At 41.6% G+C, this 12,119-nt stretch overlaps 1 protein-coding gene across 1 annotated transcript; it reads left to right on the forward strand.

Moving 5' to 3' along the window:
- The first annotated feature begins 222 nt into the window (after positions 1–222).
- On the forward strand, positions 223–12,073 carry dhrs12la (dehydrogenase/reductase 12-like a). The gene is made up of 10 exons (XM_061718776.1): positions 223–330; positions 2,149–2,282; positions 4,020–4,102; positions 4,200–4,295; positions 4,442–4,523; positions 4,601–4,662; positions 5,344–5,448; positions 7,061–7,151; positions 7,265–7,402; positions 11,193–12,073. The coding sequence occupies exons 1-10, from the start codon at positions 275–277 to the stop codon at positions 11,306–11,308; spliced, it is 963 nt and encodes a 320-aa protein (XP_061574760.1). The 5' UTR covers positions 223–274; the 3' UTR covers positions 11,309–12,073.
- The last annotated feature ends 46 nt before the right edge of the window (positions 12,074–12,119 follow it).

Raw genomic sequence — 12,119 nt, forward strand, 5'->3', positions numbered from 1 at the left:
AGAAAGAAAAAGAAAAAAGAAAAAAAGGAGAAAAAAAGAAACAAGTCCTGCTCTAAGCACGAGGAGCAAATATGCACGCTAGTGATGAAAAAAATAGAAAAGAAATGGAAAGACAGAGAAGAAAAGCAGCTTGTCAGCATGATCCGCGCAAGTGTGCGCGTGTCCGCCGGGGTCAGGCGGGAGCGCGCTCTGGTGGGTGCACCGTGCACGTGGTTGTGCTGGCCTGTAAAAGAGGGGGAGAGGAGTCAGAACCAGAGACTTCCAGAGCAGCACCATGTCCCTGTACCGCAACTCCGCCTGGTTCCTGAAGGGCCTCACCGAGTTCACCAGGTAAGAACCTGCACTGCTTCCTCTGCTTCCTCTGCTTCCTCTGTGCATGCCAGGACTCTGCAGAGACCTTTCATATTATATAATGATGCATTTACATATTTAACCCTCTTAATTAATTTACAGAGAGCAGTTTTCCCCTTATTTCTCTGGATGGTGCAGAACAGGGCTCCATTATTGTCAAAAACTTGTTCAGAAGCTCAATTTAAGCATTTTAGCTGAGCCCTTAAACAATTGATAAGTTGATCCTCAAAAATAAGTATTTAATTTGGACTATTTATGAGTAATTTAATTGAGTTTTAAAGAAGACATATCAAACACTTGTTGATACCATCTTCTGACGCGTGAGAACTGCTTGTATTTGCTTCATGTGATTATAAATGTGACATTTGGGGTGTGTTGGACTGTTAGTTTGACTAAACAAAACATAAGGTGATGCTACCTTTGAGCTGAGAGATTCAGATCCACTTTAGTTGTTATATACATATTTTTGCAACAAGAGGAAATTAAATATTCTATGTGACAAGAACTATCGTGTAGAACTGGACGATTACTGAAAAGGTTTGTGGCATTAAAAAATGAATACGTTTTTTATAAAAAAGTAGAACAAATAATTCAAAATACATAAGCATGAATGAACTATCCACCTCAGTGGGGTTAGATTAGGTAAGATTAGGTCCGTCATGACAGGACTGGATCTTTGCATGAATTCAGTGCATGAAAATGTTAAACCCAACTTTTAGATTTGTGTTTGTGCTTGCAGTTTGTGATCACTGATATATTTAATCCACCTGCCACAACAGCACAGAACAGACCGTGATAAGAGATGAGGGGGATAAGTGAAGCATGCCTTCAGTCACAGAATAGGAATTCAAGTTTGGAGCGACTCAGCAGAAGACGTATAACACCATGAATCGTTTGTTAAATCACAAAGGGGCTCTCAAAGCCTTATCAGTTTTATTTGATCGGTTTCAGCCCTGGGCGTCTTTCCTCACCAGTACGCAGAATGCCAAGTGTGTCTGAAGAGGTGCTTTTGTGATTGTTTCCCCTCTCCCCTTTGTTCTGTGTTATCTTTCCTCCCGGAGAGCTGCCCGGCAACCCGCTCTGACCCCGCACTAATAGCTCTCTGCATGACACCATGGAACAGAGCGGGCATTTAACCTCCGTACCCCCCTCCTCCTCGGCCCGTCGCCTTCATCCCCCCTTCTGCCGCCATCAACAATGGCATCGAGGACAATGAGGGGAATTGATGTCCTTGGTGCTACACATGTTCTCTTACACATACTGTAGACATGACCCGATGTTGTCACCGCCCGGAGTCTCACCCCAAACCTCCTCTCCCCAGAGATGATGCCAGGCACCCCCCCCCTTCATTGTATCTGTACAGTAGGGCTGTGGAAAGACGTACAGTAGGCAGGGTGTGTGCAGGGTGGAGCTGAGCACTGAGGAAGGTTTCACAGGCACAGATCTGTTACTAAACAGTTGTGATGCCTAAACTGTGATTTTTTTAAATCTATTTCATTTATTACGGATCCCCATGAGTCCTCACTACAGTGAAGACTATTCTTCCTGGGGTCCAACATTGCACACATAAAACGATAAAATACAATTCTTACAATTAAAACATAACTAAATCTAAACAAAAATGATCCGAGATGTAATGGAAATCAACCCTTAAATTGTTGAAACCAGCCAGAACCAAACAACAAAAAATATTCAACTTTACACACTGAGAATTTCAGAATAAACCAATAATTTCAGAATAAACCAACTACCGGTAACTGAAACTGACTTGCTAAGTACTGCTGTGATGTATTCCAGGAATGGCTTCCTGTCAGCTTCCAAGCGGTTTGTGGAGAAGGACCTGGAAGTGTCCGTGGCCGGACGCTCCTTCATGATAACTGGAGCTAACAGTGGCATCGGGAGAGCCACCGCCATGGCCATCGCCAAGAAAGGTACCACATGTCCACCGGGTTTGAAAGCAGATACACTCAGACTTCAACAACCAACACTAAACAAGTGCCAAGACGATATGTTGAAAGTGTAGTATCAGTAGTATTAGTAGAAAGAGAGACACAAGTCATCACCAAGGAAGTTTTGCAAATGTTGATCAGCCACGTTTCTTTCCTCAGAGGTTGGTTAGTTTTGTGATATTTACCTCACTTATTCTGCCAACCCATCAAAATGTAGTTAGAAAGTGCTACAGAGTAAAGCATTGTTAACGGTTGTACCACTGACCACCAGCGTGCAGCCAGATAACCACGTTACAAGCAATCAGAGAAAAAACTCAAACCAGTTCAACCAAAGTAAGATCTTTTTAATACAAACAGTCTCAATACAAATGGAGTTACCAGCCAAGTCTTCGCTCTTATGTAGGTTTTAGATTTGTGATACAAGAACACAAAGATATGCACTAACGTAGCTCTATCTATAGGCGGATACTTCACTAGGAATGCATGCACACATGTTGTACCAAGACTTATCTTGATACGTGCAAGTGTAATACACCTGGCTCTGTGTGCAGACATGTTGCATTCACATCAGGGCACTAGCACAGATGTTGTGTCACCAGATGTTGGCAGGATTATAAACAGTCGGCAGTTTTGCAGGCACTCATTTTCAAGTGGTTGTATACGAGTCAACTTATCTTGTTACTAACATTAAGAACAGAGTAATCATTCTTATTAATAATACAAAACAATAATACAATTGTTCATTTAGAGTACAACTAAAAGCCTTTAATTTTCTCAAAAAACCGCGGTGCGCCTTATAATGCAGTGCGCCTTATATATGATCATTACGGTAATTTCTGTTACTGTAGTCAGGGGGATTGTGGGTAATGTAGTTGGCGCTAAAAACGTCAGGAATCGTCACAGTCGTTCAAGACAACAGCAGCGACGCTGACTCGCATAATGGCGACTTTGAAGAGACGGAGCAAAGCTGGTTTTTATTTTGTTAATAAAGTTTGACATACGGTACTTTTCTTCTTGGTTTTTTTTTTTGCATTTGCTGTAGGATTTTGTAGCATTTCCTGTAGCAGCTCCATCAGGTAGATACTCAACCCCAGCCACTATAGTACGGTATTTTACCAGATATTTAGTGCGCCTTATAATGCGGTTGTAGCACGGTGAGTGCCACGGGGGCCCGACCGACAGGATGGAGAGACACGGAGCTTTGTGAAGAACCCTTTTATTTAATAAAGCACACTCACAGTGTACAAGCACCTCACGCCAGCAGCTTCCGCCCCAGTCTGACTCCTCAGTCCTCTTTATAAGGCTGGCAGGGTGATGAGGTTGACGGGCCACACCTGTGCCCCGTCAGCCTGAGTGGCTGCAGCTCCTCCACTCTGCCACAGCGGTGCGCCTTATAATGCGGAAAATACGGTACATAAAAGAACATTCCATCAAATGGCTAAGTAGCTCATCTGAACACAAAGCCTTCCTTTAAAAATCCCTGACTGGGTGCATGCACCCGTGCAGTCCTGTGGTTAGCAGGGGGGCAGTTTTCTCCTTTACTCTGGCAAGTTTCTGCTTTTAGGCTTGAGTTTGCAAGATGATCTTTATGAAAATATTTGTCAACTTGTCGTGAGGTGATAGAGTTAGTTCTGAATAAGACTCGTGTTTTATTGCATAGTCATATGATTTATAATGCACAATCATAAACCAAAGATTTGGTTTAATCTCTTGCCACAGGAGGAACAATCCACATGGTGTGCAGGAACAAGGACAAGGCAGAGGAGGCGAGGGCCGATATTGTCAAGGAGACTGGAAATAAAGTACGTGTGGCTCACCTCTAATGACGGACGCTTTCAGACTGACCTGCTGCTAAGGCCAGGCGTTCCTCATTCATGTAAACGGGTTGTGTTGCTGCAGGAGATCTACGTTCACATCTTGGACCTGTGTGAGACAAAGAAGGTCTGGGAGTTTGCTGAGACCTTCAAGAGGAAGTACAAGACCCTCAATGTGCTGGTAAGAAGCTCTATCATTGTACTGCTTGGTGCTGAAACCCTTTGAGCCCTCACTAGTATGGTAAGAAGAATATGTGTGCCATACAGAGACCAGGGAATAAAAGATAATGTGATTTGAGATGATTTTCTACTGTCTTCACCATGCAGATCAATAACGCCGGCTCCATCATGAGTCAGAGGGACGTGAACGCCGAAGGAATTGAGAAGAGCTTTGCTCTAAATGTTCTCGGTGGGTGAAAAATTAAAGATGAGATGTGAAGAAAATGTTGACAAGAGAGGAAGATGATGTTATGTCTTAATCTGTAGGAGTTTACATCCTCACCAAGAATCTCATCCCTCTGCTGGAGAAGAGCACAGATCCCAGAGTGGTGAGTCTGACCTCACACCCCCACGCTCACCACTCCCCAGTTAGAGGCCCGAGGCCTTCAGTCTTCCCACAATACATTGTACATATTTAGGAAAAAAGTATTAAGTTAAGGAAACACATCCCCGGTAACTGCTGTTTTATTGTGAGGAGATAATATTGTGGTGATCAAATGATAACACAACTATGGCTCCTTAGTAAACTTAGCAATAACAGAACAATATTCAAATATTTAAGATGACAACTCAGCTGGAGTGGTGATTTAATAACATTTTAATGCATAAGTATTGATGGACCATTAAATAGTATTCATTAGCTGTGGTTAGTATTTATTTTTTAAAGAAAAAATAAAATCCTCTTTTTTTGTTCCGCATTGTCTGGTCTATGTAGCTTTAATAACAAAGACTTTTTTAAAGAGCTATTTTGAACCCTTGGATCTTGGTTTAGCTCACTGTGAAGTCTGAAGCTGCTCCTTTGGGCTTCAGGAAAGCTGCAGTTGTTCATTTTTTTGCCACTTTCTAACATTTCTTACTTGAAAAGCTCTGTCGGTACAATGAGGAAAACAACTGGCATCCCTCAGCTTCATCCAACAGTCTCATGTGAACTAAAAACGACAGCAACATTCACACAAAACCTTCATGAAGATCATCACAGGCTCTCCTTAAGCTCGTTCTACTGTGTTCAGATCTTGGTGACCTCCGGGGGGATGCTGGTGCAGAAACTGCGGATAGGGAACCTGCAGTCTGACAGAGGCCGCTACGACGGCACCATGGTCTACGCTCAGCACAAGGTAAGACCTGCTAACTGAGCAGGTTTAGGCTGCAGCCTTACATGAATGTTTCTATTTTCCACGTGTGTTGTTTTTCTCCCTCAGTAATAGTTTCTTTTTTTAGTTCAACACCACCAACCAAAAGTTGTACTACCTCAATATAGATATAAAGTTTAGATATGGATTTACTGAACAAAACGATGAAGGTTCTACGTAGCTGAAAAAGCTGATCGGTTATTTTTCATTTAAAAAGTTCGGCTTTCAAAATATCTTAATATTTGTACCGGTAAAAGGTCAGTGAAATGGCTCCTGTTTACATTTTCACAAATCCAAAACAGTGTGTTAGATATTCTTGACTATCTAAAAGTTCATTCAGAATCTGTGCATTTTAAATATTGCAGGTTTTGACCTGGACCTGGTCTGAGGTCTCATTGCCCTAAAATCAGAATCAGAACCCAACTCCAGTGTCATGTCAGCCTGCTGGTTGACATTTCTGCTGCTACGCTTAAAGGGGGGAAAGTTAAACCCACTACAAGAGAAATTCAATACATATTTCTCACTGATGCGCCTTAACTCAATCTTTATTTATAGAGCACAGTTCAAAACAACGGAGGTTGACCAAAGTGCCTCTCTTCAGTCAGGTAGCTGGCCATTATCTTCCTGCCAAACTGACGAGTGAACACATCTCTGACAAGCTTGAAAAGATTCATCAGAGAGTTGTAATCAGAACTACACACACATATATTCAACAATATTCTTTGTTAATCCTAAAATGTCTGTCAATACGAAATCTGTCCAGTTTTGATAGTCTCTCTTGACCTGCATACATGAGCTTGATCAACGATGACAGCTAGCAGAGGCTGCAGGGTGAACACACTCAATTGAGTCCGATCCGCAGGGTGCAGCTGTTCAAGTTTATTAAATTTATTGTTGAACATGTTTTGGTTGTTGTTGTTGTATGATTTATTTTTCTTACATACAAATTGGTTCCTTTGCTATGATGTTCTCCCAGTGAGGGTTGAGCGGCATGCTTCCCTGCGACCGTCTTCCTGCTTACTGACTGATTCTGAGCCTAAACACTGATGATGAACTGGTGCTAAATAAATAAATAAATCAAATACAGTACATCTGTTAACAGCGGCTGATATCAGTCAGAGTCCATCCAACCAAAACTGGTCAATCAATGCATCTAAAAATATAATACAACAATTTACAGTATTAAGTATTGATCAAATACTTAATTCATTTGTTTTCTTTTGAACATTTATGTGGGACGCTCAACATACAAGCCCAACTGTCATCGTTGAACTCAGGATGCATTGACTTTTTCAGAGCCGTAGTGTTAAAAATTAGTTTTGTATGTCCACTATTTACCTCTTCTAGCTTTTCTACCTGGGAAACAAACTAATTACTAAAGATAGTTATTTCCAGACGTATTCATAAAAACAGCAGTGTTGAAAGTCCGAAAAAGTGAAGCAGTTTAATAAAGAACAACATCACAGTAAATGTCCTGTGTATACAAAAGACAGCATCAACCTGCAGCGTCAGCCCAGATGTTCTGAGGAGTTTACTAACGTGGTAAAGAGTGACTAAAACAGCTATCCTAACCGAGTCTTATATGTGTGTGTTTCAGAGGCAGCAGGTAGTGATGACAGAGCAGCTGGCTAAAGCTCACACGAACGTCCACTTCTCCGTCATGCATCCCGGCTGGGTGGACACTCCAGGTATCCCTGAAACTGTCTGCAAAGTGGAGAGCTTCCATAAACCCGCTGAGTCCAGGGGTGTGACGCCTGTCTTTGTCTGTCGTCTGTCTGTTCTACCACTCTGTCCGTCCCAGCCGTGGCCAACGCCATGCCAGACTTCCATCGCTCCATGAAGGACAGCTTGCGGACCCCGGATCAGGGGGCTGACACCGTGGTGTGGCTCGCTATCTCTGACGCCGCCGCCCCGGACCCGAGCGGCCGCTTCTACCAGGGTATGTGGCAAAAAGAAACACCGTTTCATCAGTCGTGGATCGGTGTTTTAAAGCAGCGCTATGTAACTTTTCCACCTTAATATCATATTTCCAGAGTCATTGTGATGGTACATCAACTTCCAACAGGTTTAATGAACCTCTGTCATGGTCTGAGGGGTCTGTATCGCCTTCACTGGCACTATGTAACTTTGAGGAGCATGGTAGGAACCCTGCCACACTAAAAAACTACACATTTTTACGGCTTTGACTGCTTTACGGCATACGTCACTTCCCCCTCCTTCCCCATTCGTAGTCGAGGCGAAAGCTGGGCGGGGCGTGGAGCGCAGAGCTCAGCAGAAGCTGGTATCATGGCCGAAGCAGCGGAAAAACCCAAGAAAATAAAAGTTTTATCGGAGGAGGCAGAAAAAGAAAGCGGGAGAGTAACAAGCTAAATGCCCGGACAAAAATTCAATTCAATTCAATTCAATTTTATTTATATAGCGTCTAATACAACAGATGTTGTCTCTAGACGCTTTCCAGAGATCCAGAACATGAACATGAACATAAACATAAAAAATAAACATTGGCCCGGCGTTCACTCGCTGGCGTGAGCTGAAAGACGAGGAGGGATGTCCGACCGATGGGGATTTATCAGGATAAAACAAGAGACAGAATTGTTATGATACAAATGTAAATGTAGAGTTCTATGTTCAATAAGAATCAAAATTAGAATGTTTTCACATACAGGGGATTCGTCTTGGGTTCTAGTATTTTTCTGTAAAATTGTGCTTATAATAAGTATAATAAGTATAATAAGTATTTTTTTATTTTGTCAGTAAGTATGTTGGACTACTAATTTATGACGAAGTCCCTCTAAAAAACGTGACAGGAAAAAGGTGCAGAGCGTATGAGTTTGTAGGGCGCATTATCTCGCTGAAACAACTTAATAAAACCAAGTTGAACTTAGTGTTTTTCAACTTCGTCATATTATATTGTTTAGCCAAAAATAGATACATTACCTCGTCACTATCCATCCTGCAAATGACCGCTGAAAACAGAAAAGTAGTTTTGAAAGTCCGTCCCGTCTTATTTCATTCACTATCAAAACAAATGCAGTGACGGGGACAGGAGTTTTCTGGCAGTACGCGCTGGTGCTCATGGGAAATGGAGTGTTCTTTCTGGTAAAGCACTACCGATTTTGTCCAAAGGAGCCGCCAAACTCAACAAAAGCTGAAAGTTACATTGTGCTGTTTTAAGGTTGGGGAGAAAAACACAACAATGGGGCCTTTGGTCCAACATGTGGAAGTAAACTGGATGAAGAGGAGAGGAGAAGTGTGCATGTTGGCCGGGTGAGGGGTGTGCCGTGTGTGTGTGTGTTGGCGGGGTGGGGGGAGTGCTGTGTGTGTGTGTGTGTTGTGTGTGAACGTTTGGCTCCCGTCCACTGCAGCTGGAGTGGGCTGCTCGTGGTGCCAGATACTGCCGGAGAGTGGAGTGCCTCTGTGAGTGCACACAAATGCACTTTTTGTGTGCACATGGACACACATTGTCCTCCTCGACCCACTAAGGATCCATGCACTGCTCAACGGAGACGCAGACATATGGTGAGATCAGATCCATCATGGATCTGATCTCACCATATGTCTGATCAGATCCATGTAGTTTGTTGATTTTTAAAATGTGCCCATTTTAATAACCCATTTTGTACACAACTGAGGTGAAGCAATGCCTAGTAATGTATAAGTGTGTTTCTAACTACTCTCCAGTGCCCGTTTTATAAATGCTGGCATTCAATTTCAATTCAATTCAATTTTATTTATATAGCATCTATTACAACACAAGTTGTCTCTAGGATCTTTCCAGAGACCAGAACATAAACCCCTGAGCAATTATTACATAAACAATGGCAGGTAAAAACTCCCCTAAATGGGAGAAAAACCTTAAGCCAAACAGTGGCAAGAAAAACTCCCGTTTAGGAGGGAATAAACCTGGACCTGGACCTGGATCTGGATCATAAGGGGGAACCTCCTGCTGAAGACCAGCTGGGCAGAGCAGGAAAAGAGAGAACAGACAGAGAGAATGAATAACAGAGAAAGGAGAGACACAGACACAATGGCTAACTGGTGCACTACCATAATGAAAGGTATTTATTGATTAAGTTGGACATCACTGAAGGCCTAAGTGTGAAATGCACCGCCCGCCACTGGATCCATGTGCTGTTCATGGCCCGTACCTGTCAGACCTGCTGCAGATGTGACCTCTGCGTGACCTGTTCTTGCTGAACAAGCCTTGAAACGTAACATGTCTAAGATGTCCTGGGAGAAAAACCTTTCCTCAATGTGATCATTTGGATCTGTTCCACTTTGGTGCTTTCATGTCAACTCTGTTGCTGTGGATCCCAAAATGATAGCAGCTGTCGTGAATGAAACTTGTTACGACGCGATACTTGGATGATAATATGTGTTTCTTTGTTATTTATTTAAATTTTAAATGGCTTATGGATTCTTTCTTGTGTAAAATTACACAAGCAGGTATGATCATGAACAGTATTTAAAACGGAGCATCTTCGGAAGTGACTGTTTGAAAATCTAGCGACAGATCTGGAAACAAAATCTGAGCTTCTACAATTTTTTTAACAAAATATTGGTACTTGCCTAAAAAACTGACAGAGGCACTTAACTTCAGCACAACCTACAAATGTACCTTATTCCTGTTCTTGATGGCTTATACTGCAACAATAGGAATGGGAATTAATTTATGATTGTGATTATATTATTTATTTGTTAATCTTGCAAAGCTGCAGCAGAATATTATTTAAAGTGTTATTTTTTTAAATAAATATTCTTATCAGAATAACAGAATTTATTGTCATTCGACTCATTTACAGGATGAATGAAAGGCAGATTCTCAGGTCTTAAAATTAAAGTGGCCTAAGTAATATAACATGACGTAACATAGACAAACATAATAACATAACATAATAACATGAAATAAAATCACAATAAAATAGCAAAGTGAAATAGTAAAGTAGTAGAATCTACAGAATAATAAGTAATAAACAAAGTTTATTACTTTGTTTATTACTTACATACACTACTAGAATGTTTAATGTCTAATCATCTATTGTGTGTGTGCGTGTGTATGTAAATATATATATATATATTTATGTGTGTATATACATACTTTATATATATATATATATATATATATATATATATATATATATATACACACACAGGACCGTCTCAGAAAATTATTATTTTAATATTGCTGATCATGGTTTACAGCTTAAGAAACTCAAATATCCTATCTCCAAAAATTTGAATATTCTGGGAATCTTAATCTTAAACTGTAAGCCATAATCAGCAATATTAAAATAATAAAAGGCTTGCAATATTTCAGTTGATTTGTAATAAATCCAGAATGTATGACATTTTTTTTTAATTGCATTACAGAAAATAAAGAACTTTATCACAATATTCTAATTTTCTGAGACAGTCATGTATGTATGTATGTGTGTGTGTATATATATATATATATATATATATATATATATATATATATATATGTGTGTGTGTACAGGGGCACAATGCCAGCAGCAGCAGCAGTATTTTAAAGTGTACAGTGACAGTAGAAGTGAGATTTGCAGGTTTCAGTTCAAAGCAGCACCCCGGTAGAAGCTGTGACCCGTCAGGGTGTAATATTAGTCTAATCCGAGAAATTGGTGTTTTAAAACTGTGACTTTACAGTCAGCTAACAAACGCAACATCAGCATAGAGCGGTGCTAACAGTGTGTGTGTGTGTGTGTCCCCAGACCGGAGGATGGTGCCGGCCCACCTGCCCCTGGCCTGGACCCACAGCTCTGATCTGGAGGAGCAGAAGTTGATGTCCTCGCTGGACGACCTGGCCAAGACGTTCCAGCCCCACTGAGCCGGCCGGGGCAGCGCAGCACTAACCGACCCGGTCCTACCGATGGAGCTGTGCTCAAACCTGTCCCATAACCTGTCCCATGTGAGGGGGAGTTTAGATCTGGCTCTGCTGGCTCACAAACACTTGAAACAGCAACATCACATGGGGCTCCATGGTTGTAATGAGACAGATACCAAGAAGAAATGCACTTATAACTGAGGGATTTGTAATGCTTAATAACCTTTCATGTTACAGCAATATAATGTATTATTTGTAAGCTCAGCTTTGAGTGGCTAGACGTGTTATGAGGAATGTTTGACAGTGATGCTGCCTTTGAGACGCACCGCTCATAGAGAACATTCATAACCCTCACACACATGTGACTTTATTCAAATTGTCAATCAGATGGGAATCTGATGTGACCGAAGTCACAATCGTTCACGCGCCAGCCATGGGTTCAGTGTCATGTCTGTGTTTCCATGACTGACAAACGTGTCAAGTGGTGTTCACTTAACAGCCGTGTAGTGTAGTAACCGTGTCCTCTGTGTTGCCGTGTTGTCGTGTAGCTGCCGTAAAGGTGGAACCCAGACTGTAGAGTGACGTTCTCTCTGACCCGCGTGCCTCAAACACACAAAACAGCCACATCACTCGACATCGCCAAGGAAGTCTACATGTTTCTGACTTGATATCTGCCCAGCACCTTTAAAAAGCCCTTTTGCTGACTGTAACTTTGGCTTGAGTTCATTTTGTAAACACTTGAGTGAATAAAGAAAACTACTGATTGTTTCCCTTCTTTTTTTCTGTCATGTTTGTCAGGAAACAACACACAAAA

The sequence above is a fragment of the Cololabis saira genome, chromosome 4 (assembly GCF_033807715.1).
Source record: "Cololabis saira isolate AMF1-May2022 chromosome 4, fColSai1.1, whole genome shotgun sequence".
NCBI lineage: Eukaryota > Metazoa > Chordata > Actinopteri > Beloniformes > Belonidae > Cololabis > Cololabis saira.